General features: G+C 39.3%; 1 protein-coding gene across 1 annotated transcript in view; it reads left to right on the top strand.

Annotated features, from left to right (window-relative positions):
• Positions 1 to 21,130, top strand: part of TRHDE (thyrotropin releasing hormone degrading enzyme) — a 670,942-nt gene that overhangs the window by 386,531 nt on the left and 263,281 nt on the right. Inside the window, exon 6 of the mRNA XM_056574110.1 lies at positions 2,716 to 2,853. Within this exon, the coding sequence (XP_056430085.1) occupies positions 2,716 to 2,853 (138 nt within the window). The remainder of the gene's footprint in view (positions 1 to 2,715; positions 2,854 to 21,130) is intronic.

Genomic DNA, 21,130 nt, shown 5'->3' with positions numbered 1-21,130 from the left:
CCTACGGGTTCTGGCAGATTCAGTCATCACAGTACCCCCCCCCCCCCTCTTTTATTAGGGACCACGGGACCCTTACAAATCTTAGAGGGTTAAGAAAAAGACAGACCATCGATCTCCTCTATCGCGTCCTCATCCTCAATATCACACCATTCATTGGTATCATCTAGCTTAATACTATCCTCATCACAATCCTCAGACACAGGTTCAACATGAGCAATTTTAGCTGGCTTCTTAGAACTCCCTGAAGATACATCAGTTGATGCAACAGGCATATCAATCCCCCCCCCCCCCAGAGACAAATTGGCAGGTTTACATTTTTGGGAATTGGAAAATACCTGTGCGCCCAAGTGGCCGCCACAATGACCACTTGGACGCGTACACTGACCCCTTGGACGCAGACGCTTGGCACAGGTACTGATGACATGAGCATCCTCTCCACAATAGAAACAAAGGCCGTTGAGATACCAGAACCTTTTCTGGAGTAGATATGGAGCCAAGCTGCATGGGTTTCCCCTCAGGGAATAATCTATGGTTTGCGCTGCCCATGCAATAAAACATACATCAGCCGTACGAAAAGAACACTCTCCAAAAGAATAAGAGAGCATGTATATAATATTAATAGGAGTTTTGAGGGACAACCCCTATCTAAGCATTATAAAGAAAAACATAATTCACCAGTGAAGGATCCATATTTTCTGGACTGGAAAAAATCTTACCTCATTGGAGAGGGGGAGGGGGGATTACATAGCACAAATGTCGTGAGCAGAAAGCCGATGGATTTTTTAAATAAACACACATGTTCCACATGGTTTAAATATGGACATGGAAATATTTGGTTTTTATTAAACATTGATACATCAGGATAATTCACTATGGATTTACAATTATTCAGATAAAGTTACTGTACCTTTACTAGTTGGAGAATCAGCTAGAGCACCACAGGTAGATTTTGCAAACATCCAGATCCGAACCTATATAAAAGCAAGAAGAGACAGAATACAGCATCTCAGATGAAGGAAGTCGTATTACTTCCGAAACTCGTTGGATTTTTGTCCTCTTCTGCTACCTGTAGTGACGTCACTAGCAGAGACCACAAACTACCTGGACAGTGGAGGATTACGGAATGGTAGAGATGTCAGCGGTCGGGGCTGTCTCCCGTCCATGTCCCATAAGCCACACAGGCGCATATCTGCTGCTGACACCGTGGATGCCAGACACAACAGTAAGCCTACCGGAACAATACATAAAGGATTCACAGGTATTTTTCTTGCTATGGACGGAGAGTATTGCCCCCAAGAAAAGTATAAAACTTATCTGCCACTTATATGCCCAGCTTATAGAACATTTCTTCTTTCTTAGCACAGTGCATTTTACCCCCACTAAACAAGTCATACCTTCGGGAGAAAAATGCAACATCTGGAGAAGTAAGGTGCATAGATATATATCCATATATATACAATTTTATACTCTTTTTCAGCACCTATTTAACCATACCCTTTGTATTTACAGCATAGTGCACCTTATCAACCATCCAGCATTTACAGTTCACCAATTCTTCTATATTTATCATAGACAGGCAACTGCAAACTATTGCACTTTAATAATCACTGCAGACTATTGCACCTTAATTATTAGAGCTGATTATTGCATATTTATTCATACTTTTAACCCTTTGTATATGGTATATAGGGAACCATATTATTTTTGTTACGCCGAGCGCTCCGGGTCCCCGCTCCTCCCCGGAGCGCTCGCTACACTCTCCTCACTGCAGCGCTCCGGTCAGATCCACTGACCCGGGGCGCTGCGATACCGCCTCCAGCCGGGATGCGATTCGCGATGCGGGTAGCGCCCGCTCGCGATGCGCACCCCGGCTCCCGTACCTGACTCGCTCTCCGTCGGTCCTGTCCCGGAGCGCGCGGCCCCGCTCCCTAGGGCGCGCGCGCGCCGGGTCTTTGCGATTTAAAGGGCCACTGCGCCGCTGATTGGCGCAGTGGTTCCAATTAGTATGTTCACCTGTGCACTTCCCTATATCACCTCACTTCCCCTGCACTCCATTGCCGGATCTTGTTGCCATCGTGCCAGTGAAAGCGTTTCCTTGTATGTTCCTAGCCTGTGTTCCAGACCTCCTGCCGTTGCCCCTGACTACGATCCTTGCTGCCTGCCCCGACCTTCTGCTACGTCCGACCTTGCTTCTGTCTACTCCCTTGTACCGCGCCTATCTTCAGCAGCCAGAGAGGTTGAGCCGTTGCTAGTGGATACGACCTGGTCACTACCGCCGCAGCAAGACCATCCCGCTTTGCGGCGGGCTCTGGTGAAAACCAGTAGTGACTTAGAACCGATCCACTAGCACGGTCCACGCCAATCCCTCTCTGGCACAGAGGATCCACTACCTGCCAGCCGGCATCGTGACAATTTTAATCGGCAGCTTACCCTGATCGTGTCCACCCTTGGTAGCGCTTGTAGTGTATAATTTTATGAACTATTTTCTAACCACTACCTTTATATCTGTTGCTATACTAACTAATCTATATTTTGTAGCAAAATTGTATTGAAAACTGTATGTTTACTTTAATAGGTCACACACAAGTTGACACCTGATGATAGCAGTTATGTGGACTATTACCATAAAACAGTGTTGTGTGAGAGATCAAAAAGCGTAAAGAAAGCTATAGAAATACTTACATTAACTAATGAAAACCATTTTTTTGTTTTCAGGAAAAACAAAGATTTTTGACGGATGTGTTGCATGAAGTGATGTTACTTGATGGATTGGCCAGTTCACATCCAGTTTCACAAGAAGTTCTTAAAGCTACTGATATTGATCGAGTTTTTGATTGGATTGCATATAAGAAGGTAAGAGATACCTATAAAAACAACAACAGAAATGTGTTAGAAAAATTGTTCTAATAGGGTTTGACTCTTTTCTATATGTGTTGTGTTCTCATACTGTATGTTTACAATTGTCTTTAAAATGAAGGTCCCCCTCCCCACTGTGTTAGGTCCCCAGTCATTCATTTACCTGAAATGTTGACTGGAGAGTGTCTACATAGATACACTCTTTCACACTCAAACACACTTTCTTGTTTATGTTTCTCGCCTTATGAGAGTACTTACCTTTAGGGGTAGAAATCTGTTTTGTGTACATAAGATATTACAGATGCATTGAAAAAAAAAAAACTCTAAATACACCTGAATGTACATTATTCCCTGCCTCAGTGTGGTCTTTCAATTTTTCAAGAAATTAAGTCAACACTTACATATAGCAACACACAAAGCAACGCATACATAAAAATTCTAAATTTAATTATGACTTTTAGGAACATGATTATAAACTTTTCACATAGTTTTTACTTTATGTTCCAAAATATTTTTTTTTCTTGAAAGTTAAACTTTTCTATTTTCTCAAAACTGTAATTTTACTCATTTCTTATTTAGTTCTCACATATTTTGACAATTTAAATTACAAACTGTAAAACTGTAAAATCTGTATTTTGATACAGTCACAGTAGCTAAAATATAGGGCTTCAAAATGAAGGCTAAGTGGTCCAGTGTTTGATAACAGCCAGATACCTAAGCAAAGAGTTTTTATTATAGCATGCTTATTTAAAATTGAATAAAAAGCCTACAGAGATTCACAGAAATATGTGAAAACATTGTTGCTTATGGCACACTGTAAATACCTTTATGGCCATGTTCCCCCGACTGTAAAGAAAAAAAGGTTGTACTTCATAAAATACAATTTTTGCTGTTGATTATGGGGGGGGGGGGGGGGAATGGTGCATCAACATGGCTTTACTTCAGTACTAGCTGCCCACACATCTTTGGCTCCTTACTCAATCCCAAAACCATAACACACAGACTTTTTGTTTTTACATAAATATAATATTACTTGTAACTGTAAAACAAGTGCCAGGATATGTGCAAAGGTGGACTGTAAATATGTTTACTTTGCTTATGTGCTGTTTTACACTCCACCTTGTAACCTTTTTTCTTGGGGTTGGTCATGTTTGCTATTTGTATTTTACTTGCACTTTGTAGAAGGTTATTTGCATATTCTTATGCTTTCTTGGAGCACATACCTTCTTACATTGAGATATTATTACTATAGCAAGTGATTTAAAGGGGTACCCCCCCCCCAAAAAAAAAAAAAAAACACTTTTTAAATCAGCTGGCACCAGAAAGTTATACAAATATGGAAATTAAAATCTTAAGCCTTTCAGTTCTTATCAGCTACTGTATTTTTCAGAGGAAGTTCCAGAGGAAGTTGTGCAGCTCTTTCCAGTCTGACCACCGTGTTTTCTACTGTCACTCCTGTCCATGTCAGGAGCTGTCCAGAGCAGGAGAGGCTTGCTATGGGGATTTGTTGTACTCTGGATAGTCCCTGACATGGACAGAGGTGTCAGCAGAGAGCAATGTGGTCAGACTAGAAAGAACCACACAACTTATTCTGTAGTATACAGCAGCTGATAAGTACTGGAAGGATTGAGATTTTTAAATAGAATTTATTAACATATTTGTTTAACTTTCTGGCATCAGATGATTTGAAGAAAAAATAGACTACTTAACATTTTACATAAAAAAAAAAATGTGTGTGTTGTTACTGTTTTGGGGTTGTGCATGACCTTCTCACACAGTGTTCTATTACATGTGAGATAGTATCTTAATATTTTTTTTCTTTATAGTAAATCCTTTCATCTATACTAAGAAAGATGCCTGTCACCTACTGCATCCTCTGAATATAAAACTTCCATATACTTCCGCACACTGTACCCTTTGATTATGATACTGCCACAGACTGTTCCCCCTCAGTTACTTAAAATATACTGTGTTCCCCTCAATGAACTATAATATATAATGTTTCCTTCAATAATAGTGTCCCCTTATTAAGTTATAATACACTGTGCCCACTTTTAAGTGTGTTATGACATTCTGTGCCCCCTCCCATTTGAGCAGTTTACGCATCTTCCGTATCCACACTATCCTTATCTACTATCCTAGTCTGCCAGACCTGACTTCTGGGAAACGATAAAGAAAGTCTGATCACATCACTTGGGAGATCCAAATAGCAGAGCCGGATGCCATGGGATACTTACCCCACTGATACACACAGCCTCTCACAACAGCTTTATTCACCTAACAGAGGTGCCCTGTGTGTGGGAAAAGGGTGGTTGTGTGTGGTGTGCTTGACACACACATACACTGTGCCACCGTTGCCTTACACAAAAGAGCAGCTGAATAAAGTTGAAAAAAGAAGCTGTCTGGTGGTGAGTGCTGCTGCATACTGTGGGGCTGCCCCATTATATTGTGTTTTTGCTATGTTTTTCATTGTGTAAGAAGGACAGCAATACTAAAAAAAAACCTGAATGACATGTTTCCTATTATTGGTTCTGCTTAGCCCTTTTGGGAGGCTGCATGATCAAAATTTAATAACTAACCTTGCAACCTGGAAAATATAGTAACAAAGCTAACAGGAGCTAAAACTGACAACAGGAGCTTACCTTATCACTTTACCCCAGTAATCTGTAGTGGTGAGAGTGGTAGGACTCCCGCTAAAAGCAAATTAATAACATATCCTATTGGTATGCATTAAAGGAGTAATCCGCCTCTAGACATCTTATGTTTGATCGTGGGGATCCCGCAGCTGGGACCCCCCGCAATCTCTGTGCAGCACCCTGCGTTCGTTTAGAACACTGGGTGCGGGCAGCAAGGGGTCGTGAAGTCACAGCCATGCCCCCTGTGACATCGCGCTACACCCCCTCAATGCAAGTCTATGAGAGGGGGCGTGGCGGCTGCCATGCCCCAACCATAGACTTGCATTTAGGGGGCGTGGCATGAGGGGCAAGGCTGTGACGTCACGACCCCTTGCTGCCCACACCCAGCGTTTGGAACAAAATGTTACCAATGATGAAGCAGCAGAGTACCCCTTTAATGTCTGAAATGAGGAAAGACTTTATAGCACTGTGATGTTTCTAATTAGAGTTATTACACTATTTACAACTCTCCATGCTACTCTAGGTATAGAGGAAGTTATGTTAATATCATATATATGTACTGTAAGCACCAAAGCTAACTGAGCTGACTTGTTAACACACTGATAGATATTACATCACATCTGACTTAGGTGTAATCAGGTATCATAGATGACAATTTAAAGCCAGAATTGTATGTGAAATTCAAATGACTGTAATGAATTATGCTCAGCATGTAAGTCTATTGTTAAGTCATCAACACGGAAGAATATTTTGCTTCAGCAATCAAGGATGGCGGCTAAAGATGATTGCAGGTTGATTTTTGACTTACAGACAAGGGATGCCTGAAAAAAGTTTTACACCTTGATCAATACTAATAAAATAAATGTAAAAGTAGTTTGCTGTGCAGCTCAGATCAAAAGCTTAACTTATAGGGACTTCTGTATATAATATTCTAATATACTGTAATACACTGTTACTCACTAATATAATATTACTCCCTAATATACTTTAATTATAAGACTTGTATTTTTATAGAGATGGTAATAATGAATTAGAAAAACTTCCTCCTGGTACCTTTTACAAAACCAGACCCATTAGTAGAATGCAGACTACCATTTACTTTTAATGTACTTGTTCTAAAATAAATCCTTTCATAACTTTGCATTACAGAATTATTTAAACTACAAAAGTCAAATATTTCAGCTACATTAAAATATCTCTTACAAATAAATTTTGTAAAATATACATTAATTATTAATCTTTGAATTGCCTTTGGAAATTAAATATTTTAAAACATTTTTATCCCCTGAAAATAATACAGTGGTAGTATAAAGGGGACCTCTCATTTGATCCAGGTGGTTGGATACCAGTGCAAAAACCAATAAATCAGTTTTCTGCTAGTATATGCAATTTAGTTGCAATGCAATCCTATAAGACTTCAAGCAATTTTGCATACCTCTGGCATTAGCGGCAAAGAATGAGGTTATGAAGTTTCTGCCCTCTTGCACAAATGAAAGGTACCATTAACAAGTGAATATACTGATGAAATATCATGGTTTAGAGCTACAATATAAAATGCACATTCTGCAGGACTCATTGGTACCCTCTGTTACCTGCTTTCTTTCCTCATGGCAACCCTCATACTTAAACTTCCTTGCATCAGGGGTTTTCTCCTAGCTTAAACATTATGGACTTTTCTTGGTGGGCATCGCAGAACCTGTACACCCTAAGGGTCTTTCAAGTGGACATTCTAGATTCTCTGCTAACTCCCCCCCCCCCCCTCTTTGGATCCTACCGATCCGGTTCCTACCCCTCTTTTAAGGCCCTGTCCCTATATATCCCTTTTCTCACAGGCTCTTTGGGGGACATTTACTAATCTAGTCTATTCTGGGTATGCTTATAGACCAGCGTATGTGGTAGTCTCCTGTCTATTGTGCTCCTAATTTATCAAACGTCTCACTGCCTTTGATAAATTCTGTGCTTAGACTTCAGGGTCTACAGCTTAAACTGCATTTAGACCTGCTCCAACATGGTCTGACATTTCAGTGTATTTTGGGCAGATGCGACTTGTCGCACAAATTTTCCAATGCATTTCCGTCTAAAATAGACTTGCATGCATCATGTTCTAAAAATCCTCTACAGCAAAATATTTAGACTGCGACTTTCTGTGAGACAAATTTAGACAGGAAAAACCAGTCTAAATCCTTTGATAAATCTCCCCCTTTGTCTATATTACATTTGTCTTTCAACCATCAAAAGCTGCAAACCAAATTACTGTTCAATATGTCTTTGCCTTCCTGGCATACCTATTGCCTGCAGCTTACCAAGGGTATTCCACTTAGGATCTCTAGGGCTGACATTTTCAAATGAACCACTAGGAATCTGTTGCCATAATGTATTAAGAATTGCATTAGTAGAGCAGGGAGATGTTGTTTTGAGGGTTGGTAAACAGAGGCAGCTGGGAGCACCAGAGTGCGATTCTAGACTCTAGATTATGTTGTACCCCTGTCAAGGTTGGCTGTGGTTTAGGCCTTAGAATGTGTGTGACTGCCGCTGTATACTGCTGAGTGTCGACACAAGAAATATACACCAGACAAAAATTTGGTATAAAACTCTTTCTCATCAGGAAGCTCAGAAGCTTTCCAAAAGAGTTCTGAGAGTTCTGCTGAGAATGAGTTTTATTGTGGACACTCAGCAGTATACAGCGGCACTCATGCACATATTAAGGCCTAAACCGCAGCCAACCTTAACATTTGGTGTCAGAAGTGGGATTCGCTGTCCTCCCCTCTTGTCCTCATGTATCGGGCCAGCTCGGTCTCTGCCATTGTGTCTGTCAAATTCACCTTTGCCACGGGAGTCAAAGCCATTTCCCCTGCCAATACCACATCCACGGCCGCTGCGACCGCCTCTAACGCTGGGGCTGCCGCGACCACAAGGTGTCCTCTCTCCTCCGAGGGGCCTGTCAACAGTGAATTCCCCTGCTTCACCCTTCTCTTCGGTCGGCTTATCAAAGCGTCATTCACAGGGTGGCCGCCTTTCTGTTTTGCATAATTTTGCTTTAACTACTTGGCAGGCCCTGTAGAACATACGGTACTGTTTTTGTTAGTTTAAAAGTGCTGCTTTTTAAACCATTGTTGTCCGATTGGGTTAAAATGTAGATTGCATTCACTGACATGTAGTAGTTTTGGCGCTCATTAGTAGCTCCAGTAGAGTAGGGCTAATAAAAGAGTCCCAGGTGAAGAATCAGTCTGGGTACAAAGGGGGTGGTTCATAAGGAGCCACTTGTCTCAAACCAGTGAAGCATCCCATACCTTCTTTTTTTTTTTTTTTAGGCGGAATACATTATAGGGAAATATGATGTCAAATAATGTTTTTAGGGGGGAATTGATAAGGATGACCATTATGAATTTGATTACTGATCAATACATATATATTAAAAATAGATATATATGCTAACATTCTGTAGAAAAACATTATTTTCCTTACAAGACATATCAGCTTGCTATTTGCCTGTAACTAAGATGAAGAAGTAAGATAAGAAGAGGATGAAAGTTGGAAGACAAAATATTTGAAGAGATATAGACTGTGTGGAAGTACAGAGAAATCAGGAATTTTCTTGTAGAAGAGTGAGAAGGCAACATAAGTGAACTATGGCCAAGAGAGAAATAAATGCTTAAATATGCTAATATATACATACGCAATACTCAAATAACCAATCAAAATATAACATGATGATTTTGACGTGATAACTAACCTCCCCTTTTTGTCAATTGTAAAAACCAATGTACTTCTGTGTAATAAAAAGAACTCTCAGAACTCTTTGGGACAGCTCCTGATCTTCCTGCTGAGAAAGAGTTTTATAACAACTTTTTGTCTGGTTTATACTTCTTGTGTCGACACTCAGCAGTATACAGCAGCAGTCACGCACATTTTAAAGCCTCTTCAGCAGCCCACCTCGACACCCCTAGCAGCCTTTTTCTAATTATTCATGTTAGAAAACCACTTTATGCTAAAAATAAGAGGTATTTATCTTTCTCGTTTCCCTTTCATTCAAGTGGTAGCGATGGTAAAAGGCAAACATCATTGACACAGTGTATGGCTGGTCATAGAAGGCATAAACAAGTAAACAGCCAGCCAATAATAAAAATTAGGCTCTGACTGAAATATTAAAATTTGTTTTGTCAGATTTACACCTGTTGAAAGCACTGATAACATATATATACACACACACACACATATATATATTACTGTTATTTTTAAATTTTAAGCATCTATAACATCTTTTGTTCAGGAGGGACTCTTAAAAAATATATTCCCTTATCTTACACTTTAATCAGTCTTTTTGTGGTATCTAAGTGGTATTTTGGACAATTCTTAAATATTTTTAAGGAGTCTATTTTGAGGCTTACATTCCTTTTACTCCTCAAAAAAGGTCACCTTTCAGTCAATTTTTCTAGCTTAACCCCTTAAGGACTCAGCCCATTTTGGCCTTAAGGACTCAGACAATTAAATTTTTACGTTTAAATTTTTTCCTCCTCGCCTTCTAAAAATCATAACTCTTTTATATTTTCATCCACAGACTAGTATGAGGGCTTGTTTTTTGCGCGACCAGTTGTCCTTTGTAATGACATCACTCATTATATCATAAAATGTATGGCGCAACCAAAAAACACTATTTTTGTGGGGAAATTAAAACGAAGAACGCAATTTTGCTAATTTTGGAAGGTTTTGTTTTCACGCCGTACAATTTATGGTAAAAATGACATGTGTTCTTTATTCTGAGGGTCAATACGATTAAAATGATACCCATTATTATATACTTTTATATTATTGTTGCGCTTAAAAAAAAATCTAACTTTTTAACCAAATTAGTACGTTTATAATCCCTTTATTTTGATGACCTCTAACTTTTTTATTTTTCCGTATAAGTGGCGGTATGGGGGCTAATTTTTTGCGCCATGATCTGTACTTTTTTTTGATACCACATTTGCATATAAAAAACTTTTAATATATTTTTTATAATTTTTTTTAAATAAAATGTATTTAAAAAGTAGGAATTTTGGACTTTTTTTATTTTCTTTCGTTCACGCCGTTCACCGTACGGGATCATTAACATTTTATTTTAATAGTTCGGACATTTACGCACGCGGCGATATCAAATATGTCTATAAAAAATGTTTTTTACGCTTTTTGGGGGTAAAATAGGAAAAAACGGACGTTTTACTTTTTTATTGGGGGAGGGGATTTTTCACTTTTACTTTTACATTTTTTTACATTTTTTTTTACACTTGAATAGTCCCCATAGGGGACTATTCATAGCAATACCATGATTGCTAATACTGATCTGTTCTATGTATAGGACATAGAACAGATCAGTATTATCGGTCATCTTCTGCTCTGGTCTGCTCGATCACAGACCAGAGCAGGAGACGCAGGGAGCCGCACGGAGGAAGGAGAGGGGACCTCCGTGTGGCGTTATGAATGATCGGATCCCTGCAGCAGCGATGCGGGCGATCCGATCGTTCATTTAAATCGCGAACTGCCGCAGATGCCGGGATCTGTATTGATCCCGGCACCTGAGGGGTTAATGGCGGACGCCCGCGAGATCGCGGGCGTCGGCCATTGCCGGCGGGTCCCTGGCTGCGATCAGCAGCCGGGATCAGCCGCGCATGACACGGGCATCGCTCCGATGCCCGCGGTTATGCTTAGGACGTAAATGTACGTCTTGGTGCGTTAAGTACCACCTCACCAGGACGTAGAAAAGAAAAGAAAAGAAAAGAAAAAAAGAAAAAGAAATTAATGATTACATTTGCCAAAATCCATTTTTTTTTTTTTTTTGAGCCCTAAACAGTCCCTTCACATGTATTTGCTGATAAGCAAGGCACACATTGTAAGTCTCACTGATCAGCTCATAACTTGTATTTTGGGTATAAATTCGACTACCTGTCATCAACTCATATTTTCTAAACTAACTCAGATAATATTCCCTAACTGATCCTCACACCTCTTCTGCCCTTAAAAATATTTTCCGAGTTTTAAAAAGCTGTGTATCATACCTTTCCCCTTGCTCAACTTGTGTGAGCCCCTGGCACAAGAAAGTGGGTGTTTCCAGCAGGCGCAATGTCACTGAAGCCTGTGAGAGCTGGGCCTCATCATGCCCTGCACGCACTTCCTGAGTTTGGTCTCCTGCCAGGCTGGGAGCAGACCAAACTAACTGTTTGACTTGTGCAGGAAACAGAACAGAGCCACCTGGTGGCCACTTTTTCAATGACATTAAAAACGTATAAAAGTTGAGAACATTAACAGCAAGTAAATAGCACAGTGTCTTATAATTACATAAGGAACAATATATTAAAAGTTTAATTTGGTGACATGTACTCTGCTCTATGGTCTATCAGGTGCAACAGACCTGCAATTTTCCTCAGTGGTCATAAAATGACTAAGTCAGTTCCCACCATAAAACTGTAAAAAGTCAGGAAGGGTTGAACAGTTTTTATAAACATGTATCCCATCTGAATGTTGGTATTTATGTGTAATATATTTGCTTTATCTCCACCTTTTAAAATTAATCTCCCCTGTCATCCTACTTTTTTCTTAAACCTCAAGCAAATATGTATTTTTAGTTGTTTATACAAAATAACACAAAAAAGTATGTCATACCAAACAGCAAATAAGGTACAATCTTCAATTTAAGCATAGAAAGTTAATGACATATACCCATAGCATGGGAATACATGGTCCATGAAAACATTGGTGTAGAGAGGGCCATGTAGTACAGTACTAGATTAAATACCCACAACGGTAGTAATATTGCAATTCAAGTAGTAACAAAACAGGACAGAAACTCTGTCCTACTATAAAATTCAAAAGTCTATCACAACTGCCCACAGCAAGAAGGAAGAGATAGGAAGCACTACAAGGAGGAGTTCACAGTGAGATCAATTGTATGATACAGTCCACTCTAATCCCTGCTGTTCAAGCATTAGATGCCACAATTGATAGTAAATAGTGTTACAGAAGGATGATGTTCCTTTTATCATCTTGGGGACATTAAGGGGTGCTGATGGGTTACGTTGATTTTGCATGGTAAGCATTGAAAAATAATGGCAGAATTTCATTTCCTTATCAAAAATGGAATTGAATTGAATCATTAAGTCAGCTACAACTAGCTCTTCAAACCTTTGCAATACATATGTTTCAATGTATGTTGCATGGTGAATGCAATAAAAACAAAACCTCCAAAAAGCAATAGCAGAGCTTATAGGTCCTCTTTAGTATGGACTCAAAAAAACTAAGAATCCAGTTATATATTTAGTCCACATAAAATATCTTACTGTCACTAAAAGTGATTCTTAATTCTTAAAATTCCAAATGAACTTTTCAGTATATGCTTTTTCAGAAAGCCACAATAAAGCAAATGTGCCATTCATAATACTGGAGACTTGCTATTTGCCAGTGGTACTTTAGGGTCTCCTGACACACCAGGACCTGGGTGCGACTGCCACCTCTGCACCCCCTGCATATATATAGCCATGCATTCTACTTTCAATAAATTGTATCAAACATAAGTTGAATAGTGAAGTTGTCTGTACTGCATACAAACGCATGGAAAATGGAAAAAACATTCTTCAAATTATTTTTATAGCTTCTGCACAGTCGAGCGGGTCTGGCAATACTGTGCCCACCGGTCTGCCACACAGACCCGCACTGACGGCATTCTCATATATGGAGCGGCATGTATGTGAGTAGCCCGGGACGGGAGCGTGTTTTTCATACAGTGTGAAAATAAGCTGTAAGGGTACTTAGTAGCAATATGCTTCTCATTCAGGCATCCTACAGAGGGGGGTAAAATATGTGGAGCCACAGATCCTCTTTTATTATGGCCATGCAACTGCATAGCAAATGGTGATATAGTGTTTGGTTTTCTTTGCAGGTACCCTAACTCACTCTGGATGTACACATGATCCTACATATTTGTTGTGGCTATAATTGCATGATAATACGCTGTATGGTGTGCTATACTTTGGGCCCACTGCTGTGTATACAGGACTTATCAGGCTGTGGGGCCTAGGCTACCATTATAAGAGTGATTTTCATTCCCCTATTTTGTCATTCCCCTGATGACATCACGATAATTATTGATTGAAACGCGTTGGGAGATGTTATGTCACATGTACAGTCATGGCCGTAAATGTTGGCACCCCTAAAATTTTTCTAGAAAATGAAGTATTTCTCACAGAAAATGATTGCAGTAACACATGTTTTGCTATACACTTGTTTATTCCCTTTGTGTGTTTTGGAACTAAGCCAAAAAAGGGAGGAAAAAAAGAAAATTGGACATAATATCACACCAAACTCACAAAATTTTTGGCACCCTTAACTTAATATTTGGTTGCACACCCTTTTGAAAAAATAACTGAAATCAGTTCCTTCCTATAACCATCAATAAGCTTCTTACACATCTCAGCCGGAATGTTGGACCACTCTTCCTTTGCAAACTGCTCCAGGTCTCTCTTATTGGAAGGGCGCCTTTTCCTAACAGCAATTTTAAGATCTCTCCACAGGTGTTCAATGGGATCTAGATCTGGACTCATTGCTGGCCACTTCAGAACTCTCCAGAGCTTTGTTGCCATCCATTTCTGGGTGCTTTTTGACATATGTTTAGGGTCATTGTTCTGCTGGAAGACCCAAGATCTCGGACGCAAACCCAACTTTCTGACACTGGGCTGTACAGTGCGACCCAAAATCCGTTGGAAAGCCTCAGATTTCATGATGCCTTGCACGTAGTCAAGGCACCCAGTGCCAGAGGTAGCAAAACAACCCCAAAACATCATTGAACCTCCACTATATTTCACTGTAGGTACTGTGTTCTTTTTTGTAGGCCTCATTCCCTTTTCGGTAAACAGTAGAATGATATGCTTCCCACAAAGCTCTATTTTGTCTCATCTGTCCACAAGACGTTTTCCCAGAAGGATTTTGGCCTACTAAAGTTAATTTTGGCAAAATGTAGTCTTGCTTTTTTATGTCTCTGTGTCAGCAGTGGGGTCCTCCTAGGTCTCCTGCCATGGTATTTCATTTCATTTAAATGTTGACAGATAGTTTGCGCTGTGACTGATGCTCCCTGAGCCTGCGGGACAGCTTGAATATCCTTTGAACTTGTTTGGGGCTGCTTATCCACCATCTGGATTATCCTGCGTTGACACCTTTCATCAATTTTTCTCTTCCGTCCACACCCAGGGAGATTAGCTACAGAGCCATGGGTTGCAAACGTCTTGATAATGTTGCGCACTGTGGACAAAGGCAAATTGACATCTCTGGATTTTGCTTCTCAAGTCCTCAGCCAGTTCTCTTCTCCTCTTTCTGTTGTCCATGCTTAGTGTGGCACATACAGACACACAATGCAAAGACTAAGTGAATGTCCATCCTTTTTATCTGCTTTCAGGTGTGATTTTTATATTGCCCACACCTTTTTCTTGCCCCAAGTGAGTTTAAAGGAGCATCACATGCTTTAAACAATCTTGTTTTTCCACAATTTTGAAAGGGTGCCAATAATTTTGTCCAGCCCATTTTTGGAGTTTGGTGTCACATTATGTCCAATTTGCTTTTTTCCCTCATTTTTTGGTTTAATTCCAACACACACAAAGGGAATAAACATGTGTATAGCAAAGCATGAGATACTGCAATCCTTTTCTGTGAGAAATACTTCATGACGGCCATGACTGTTTACTTAAATATGTACACATGTGCTAGATTTCTGGGTATTATGCTTGAACATATATGAATATTTGTTGTACTAACACAATTGGTAGTATTTTTTAACAGTATATACCTTTGTGCTTTTTTTTTATTTTGGCTATAGGCAAAGTCTTGAGCATTTGCGATAGCCTAATTTGATCCATTAATGCGACAAGACAAATACACATTTTTAAATACATTTTAACTAATGTATTAAAGGTTTTAAGAGCACCTTCCCCTCACTGGTTGGTCTACTGGTGTAACTTGATCTTCTGCATAGTGTGTAGCATTAACCTTTGGAAACCTTGAAGCCTCAGAAGCCTAAAATGTAAATATATTGATACATTAACATTAAAGTAAAAGCAATCTGACCAACAAAAGTTATTTTTATACCTGACAGATATATATATATATATATATATATATATATAAGCATAGAATGTGTCAACAGATAAGAACCATTTGGCCCATCCAGTCTGCCCAATAATCTGAATCCTATCAATAGTCCCTGGCCCTATCTTATATGAAGGATAGCCTCATGCCTATCCCATGCATGCTTAAACTCCTTCACTGTATTTGCAGCGACCACTTCTGCAGGAAGGCTATTCCATGCATCCACTACTCTCTCAGTAAAGTAATACTTCCTGATATCACTTTTAAACCTTTGCCCCTCTAATTTAAATCTATGTCCTCTTGTGGTAGTTTTTCTTCTTTTAAATATGCTCTTCTCCTTTACCGTGTTGATTCTCTTCATGTATTTAAAAGTTTCTATCATATCCTCTCTGTCTCTTCTTTCTTCCAAGCTATACATGTTAAGGTCCATTAACCTTTCCTGGTAAGTTTTATCCTGCAATCCATTTACTAGTTTAGTAGCTCTTCTCTGAACTCTCTCTAGAGTATCTATATCCTTCTATAGATACGGCCTCCAGTACTGTGCACAATACTCCAAGTGAGGCCTCATCAGTGTTCTGTACAGCGGCATAAGCACTTCTCTCTTTCTACTGCTTATACCTCTCCCTATACATCCAAGCATTCTGCTAGTGTTTCTTGTTGCTCTATTACATTGTCTTCCTACCTTTTAGTCTTCTGAAATAATTACTCCTAAATCCCTTTCCTCAGATACTGAGGTCAGGACTGTGTTAAATATTCTATTCTGCCCGAGGGTTTTTATGCCCCAGGTGCATTATCTTGCACTTATCCACATTAAATTTCAGTTGCCAGAGTTCTGACTATTCTTCTAGTTTGCCTAAATCCTTTTCCATTTGGCATATCCCTCCAGGACATTAACCCTGTTACATATCTTTGTGTCATCAGCAAAAAGACATACCTTACCATCGAGACCTTTTGCGATATCACTAATGATATCCTTGATGTACCCCACTGGTAACAAGACCTTGCTCTGAATATTCTCCATTGACTACAACCCTCTGTTGTCTGTCACTCAGCCACTGCCTAATCCACTCGACAATATGGGAGTCCAAGTTCAATGACTGTAGTTTATTGATAAGTCTTCTATGTGGGACAGTGTCAAAAGCATTACTAAAATCTAGATATGCAATGTCTACTGCCCCTCTGCCATCTATTATTTTAGTCACCCAGTTGACATGATCTCCCTGAGGAAAACCCATGTTGTTTGTCATCTTGCAATTCATGGGATTTTAGATGTTCCACAATCTTACCCTTTAGTAGGGTTTCCATAAATTTCCCCACTATTGGTGTCAGACTTACTGGCCTATAGTTGGTTGATTTCTCCCTACTACCTTTCTTGTGAATGGGCACGACATTTGCTAATTTCCAATCTTTCGGGACGACTCCTGTTACCAGTGATTGACTAAATAATGTGTATATATATATATATATATATATATATATATATATATATATATATATTAGCTGGCCATAACAGATCATGATGGATAGATCAAGTGGATGATAATGAGCCCATCATATCTGTCATGGGACCAAGGTGATTCTGACATATTTTGAAAAGCTGTACATTGTATTTATTCATGGTACTGCGTGTTGATGAAAAAAACTGTAAACCAATTTTTGGTCTATGATTGCTCTACATATTTTTTTGCATTAAGATTTCAATTTCATCCAGTATATTAATCATTATATATGATGGCAAGAAGTTGGAAACCTTTTACTCTCAGCAGGCTAACCAGCAAATAATGAGTCACTTTCCTACAGTAGCAGATATATCTCTTCTCATATCAGCTATCCGTATTGGAAATGTTACTTTCAATCAATAAGTTCAAGCTGCAGCAGTTCCCAATTATAAATCTTAATAAGCACAGGTCTTGGTAAGAGTGGTAACCTTACAGCTACGTAAAGGGCAACTAAAGGAGAAACACAATTTTAAATATTTAATTATTATTACCTATATATTTTTTCTTCTTCTGAAACTTGAAAATTACTGATGAACACTAAATATCACATTTTGTATTAACTACAGTAAATAATAACAAATAGGGAAACTGTAAGGGATGAACCATAGATCAATAGACCAATTAAATGAAACCCAATGTAGTACTGTACACAACTACCGAATAAATTGTAATTATATTTTTGAGATATAGTTAGATGCTTTGTTAAAAACACAATGGGAGGCTTTATTTATTAACAAGATCATTATGATGTATGCATTACAATTTAGTCCTTACATATACTGTATAGTGTTGCTTACGAATATTCACAATTCAAATTTTAATGGAGAATATTGCATATTCGCGAATTTGCAAATATTGCGAATATAGCCCTATATATTCGAAATTGTGAATATTCGTTTTTTCCCGCATATGCACATATTCGTGTATGTGAATATTCGCATATGCGCAAATTCACATATGCAAATATTCATATAGCGATGCCACTCATCACTAGTACTTGTATATAGTCTAGTCTAGCATGTCTGAGTGTCTTCCCAAAGTAAGTGATATCTGGCAGATTGCTTTTTCTGAAATATAGTATACATAATAAAGACAGCCAATTACAGGGAAAGTGCCTTACCCACATAATGTATCCTATCAGACACGTCTTATCATTTTCTTTTATGTGTGAAAAAGAAATGAGGCGTCAGCAGAGAGCACTGTGGACAGACAGAAAAGAAAAATCCAAAAAGAAAATAATTTCCTCTTTAGTATACTGCCGCTAAGAAGTACTGGAAGGATCAAGTTTTTTTAATAGAAGTAATTTACAAATATGTTTAACTTTCTGGAACCAGTTGGTTTAAAAAAAGCACTTGGCCGGCACTGGAGAGTACCATGTCCACAGTATAGCATGCAAATCCACAATAAATCTATTATTTTTGTGTAAGTAGAGAAACATTTAAGTCTGCATATAAACCATTTATTGATATAGTACTTTGTATTGAGGTCAGTGTGCCTGGAAATCACTGCCCTCCTCTGCAAATGCTACCAAAGTCTCTGTCTCCCTCCCACATGGTTCAGCTACCACAGCTGAGTTCAGTGAGGAGGGTGAGTGAGCAGAGAATGGGGAAAAACCCTACCCCCTGTCAGCAAACCCATCTATAATTGCTGTCTGATGACAAAGTTTAGGAGACAGAGTCCCCCAGTGGTTGTTTTTAATCTAGTTACCATTCTACTAAAACCCATAGCATGTCATTTCAGCTTAAAGGGTTACTCCACTTCCCAGAATCTAGAACATTGAGTTCCTAACACTGTGTGCGGGCTTCCGTGTGCACGCCCGCCCCCTCGTGACGTTACGGCCTGCCCCCTCAATTAAAGTCTATGGGAATGGGGTGCTATGGCCTTTACACCCCCTCCCATGGACTTGCATTGAGGGGATGGGATGTGACGTCACAGGACGGGGCGTGACATCATGAGGGGGCGGGAGCGTGAACACGAAAGCCCGCACACAGCGTTAGGAACTCAATGTTCTGGATGCTGGGTAGCGGATTAACCCTCTAATCTGTTCTATTTAGCATCTCATCCAGGGCACCATTGGACACATTGTTAAACCTATGGACAACCCAACATAAATGTCCTCTTGTGTAGTTGCATGCAATGCTTTTTGAACCAGCGCAACCATGCCTGATGCCTACTACCGTATACCGATAGTTGGACATGTGAAACCCTTATGGGAAGGCAGACAATATAGTATTTGACATTTGGCATAAAATACTTATATAAAATCAATATGTTCTGGTCTGAAAATCTATGATTTTTATTAATTTACTACTACTAAAAGCAACATAACATATATATTTAAGGCTTTTACCTACATGATTGCTGGGGAGAAAACTATAAGAAGGTCATACATAAATTAAAGATCATGCAAATAAGTCTAATAAATTTCAAAATGCCTTATAAAGCCACTCAGTAGAGCTCTGCAAATTATCATGGTGACCTACATCTTGCAGATGGTCAGGCTATTTGCGTAATATAGCATAATGAATTAGGGAGAGATATAACAGATGGATTGATTTGGGACTGATGTACACATTTATCAGAAGGACCTTAGTATGCACGAGGCAAAATACGAAAGATAAAAAGATTAGCAGCTGAACAAAGAATTTGGAACTCTCTCAGTGCAAAGAAAAAGAAGTGCATAAAAAATATAGATCAAGTGTGGTTGGTGCAAGGATGTCTTTACAGGCCATTATTTACAGGCGTCGGAAAACGTATGCAGGAAAACGTTAGCACAGCGCAGTGGATTTAGGAAACAGAGTAACTTGGGTTAAGTGCATTTAATCCAGTACATGTCAGCGCTTTGAAATAGATAGTATTTATAACACAATTTGTGACAAGTGCTTATATTACAACTGGCATTTATACAAATGAGTCCCCTACCCTTTTATACACAACATAACAAATAGATTAGGTTCAAGAGGTGTCAAGGTGACTGTTACAGTGAGGTTGGTGTTCTCGCCAACTGGCCAGAAACCACATCAGCCTCACTCTGCATCATCATTAATTTTAAATATCTCCTTCTGTTGCTGTCTAAAAACAGCTTGCAATATCCCTCCGTACAGATTAAAATGGTCAGTAACAGCGCTACATGGCAGTGACAAACCTGCTCAGAGTTCAGCTGATGAAATACATCTTTGCTAATGCTTCTGAAATGCATTTAGAGATGTCTACAGAGCCTGAGAGAGAAAACAGCCAGTGCTCCAGGAGAGGTGGTTATTTGGCAAGCAGAGATAAGGAAGAAGTCGATACCCACATTAACCCTTTAATGTCCAAGCATCATCATTCACCTCTGTGTCCAAAGCAAAACATGTTGGCTTTTAGAATGCTGCTATCCTTTTTTTTTTGTCTACTCAAATAAGGTGTATATAATATACTTAAAGCAAGCATATTGCCTAGAGTTTGCCACTGATCAGAGACTGATCACTGTCTAATCTATTTCTATTTTTTGTTTGTATTTTTATTTTTTATTTTGCACAATATTATGGTGGCTGCCATCTTGCCTGTGCTTTATTTTAACAGCCTTTAGAGCAGTGGTCTCAAACTGCGGCCCTCCAGATGTTGCTAAACTAACTCCCGTGCAGGGAGTTGAAGTTTTGCAACATCTGAAGGACCACAGTTTAAAGGAGTTGTCCAGGAATCGAAAAACAGACCTATTTTCTTTCAAAAACAGCTCCCTGTCTGTCTCCACTTTGGGTGTGGTATGACAACTTGGCTCCATTCACTTGAATGGAACTGAGCTGCAGAGCCACACCAAGCCCGGAGACAGACAGGGAGCAGTCTTTGAAAGAAATTATCTCTCTTTTTTAATTCCTGGATAACCCCTCTAAGACCACTGATTTAGGGATATGCTTTCAGCATTCTCATTACTATAATCATAGGCAGAATTAGGGTTAAAAAGGACAACAATAGATACAAAGAATGGGATCGGGACATTCACAATAGATGATGGTCACAGCTCCCCTCCCACGCCTGCACATTGACTTCGGTTCA

This window comes from Hyla sarda, chromosome 4 (genome assembly GCF_029499605.1).
Source record: "Hyla sarda isolate aHylSar1 chromosome 4, aHylSar1.hap1, whole genome shotgun sequence".
Classification (NCBI taxonomy): domain Eukaryota; kingdom Metazoa; phylum Chordata; class Amphibia; order Anura; family Hylidae; genus Hyla; species Hyla sarda.
The sequence above is the reverse complement of the archived record's forward strand: the minus strand, read 5'-3'. Positions and strand labels throughout refer to the sequence as shown.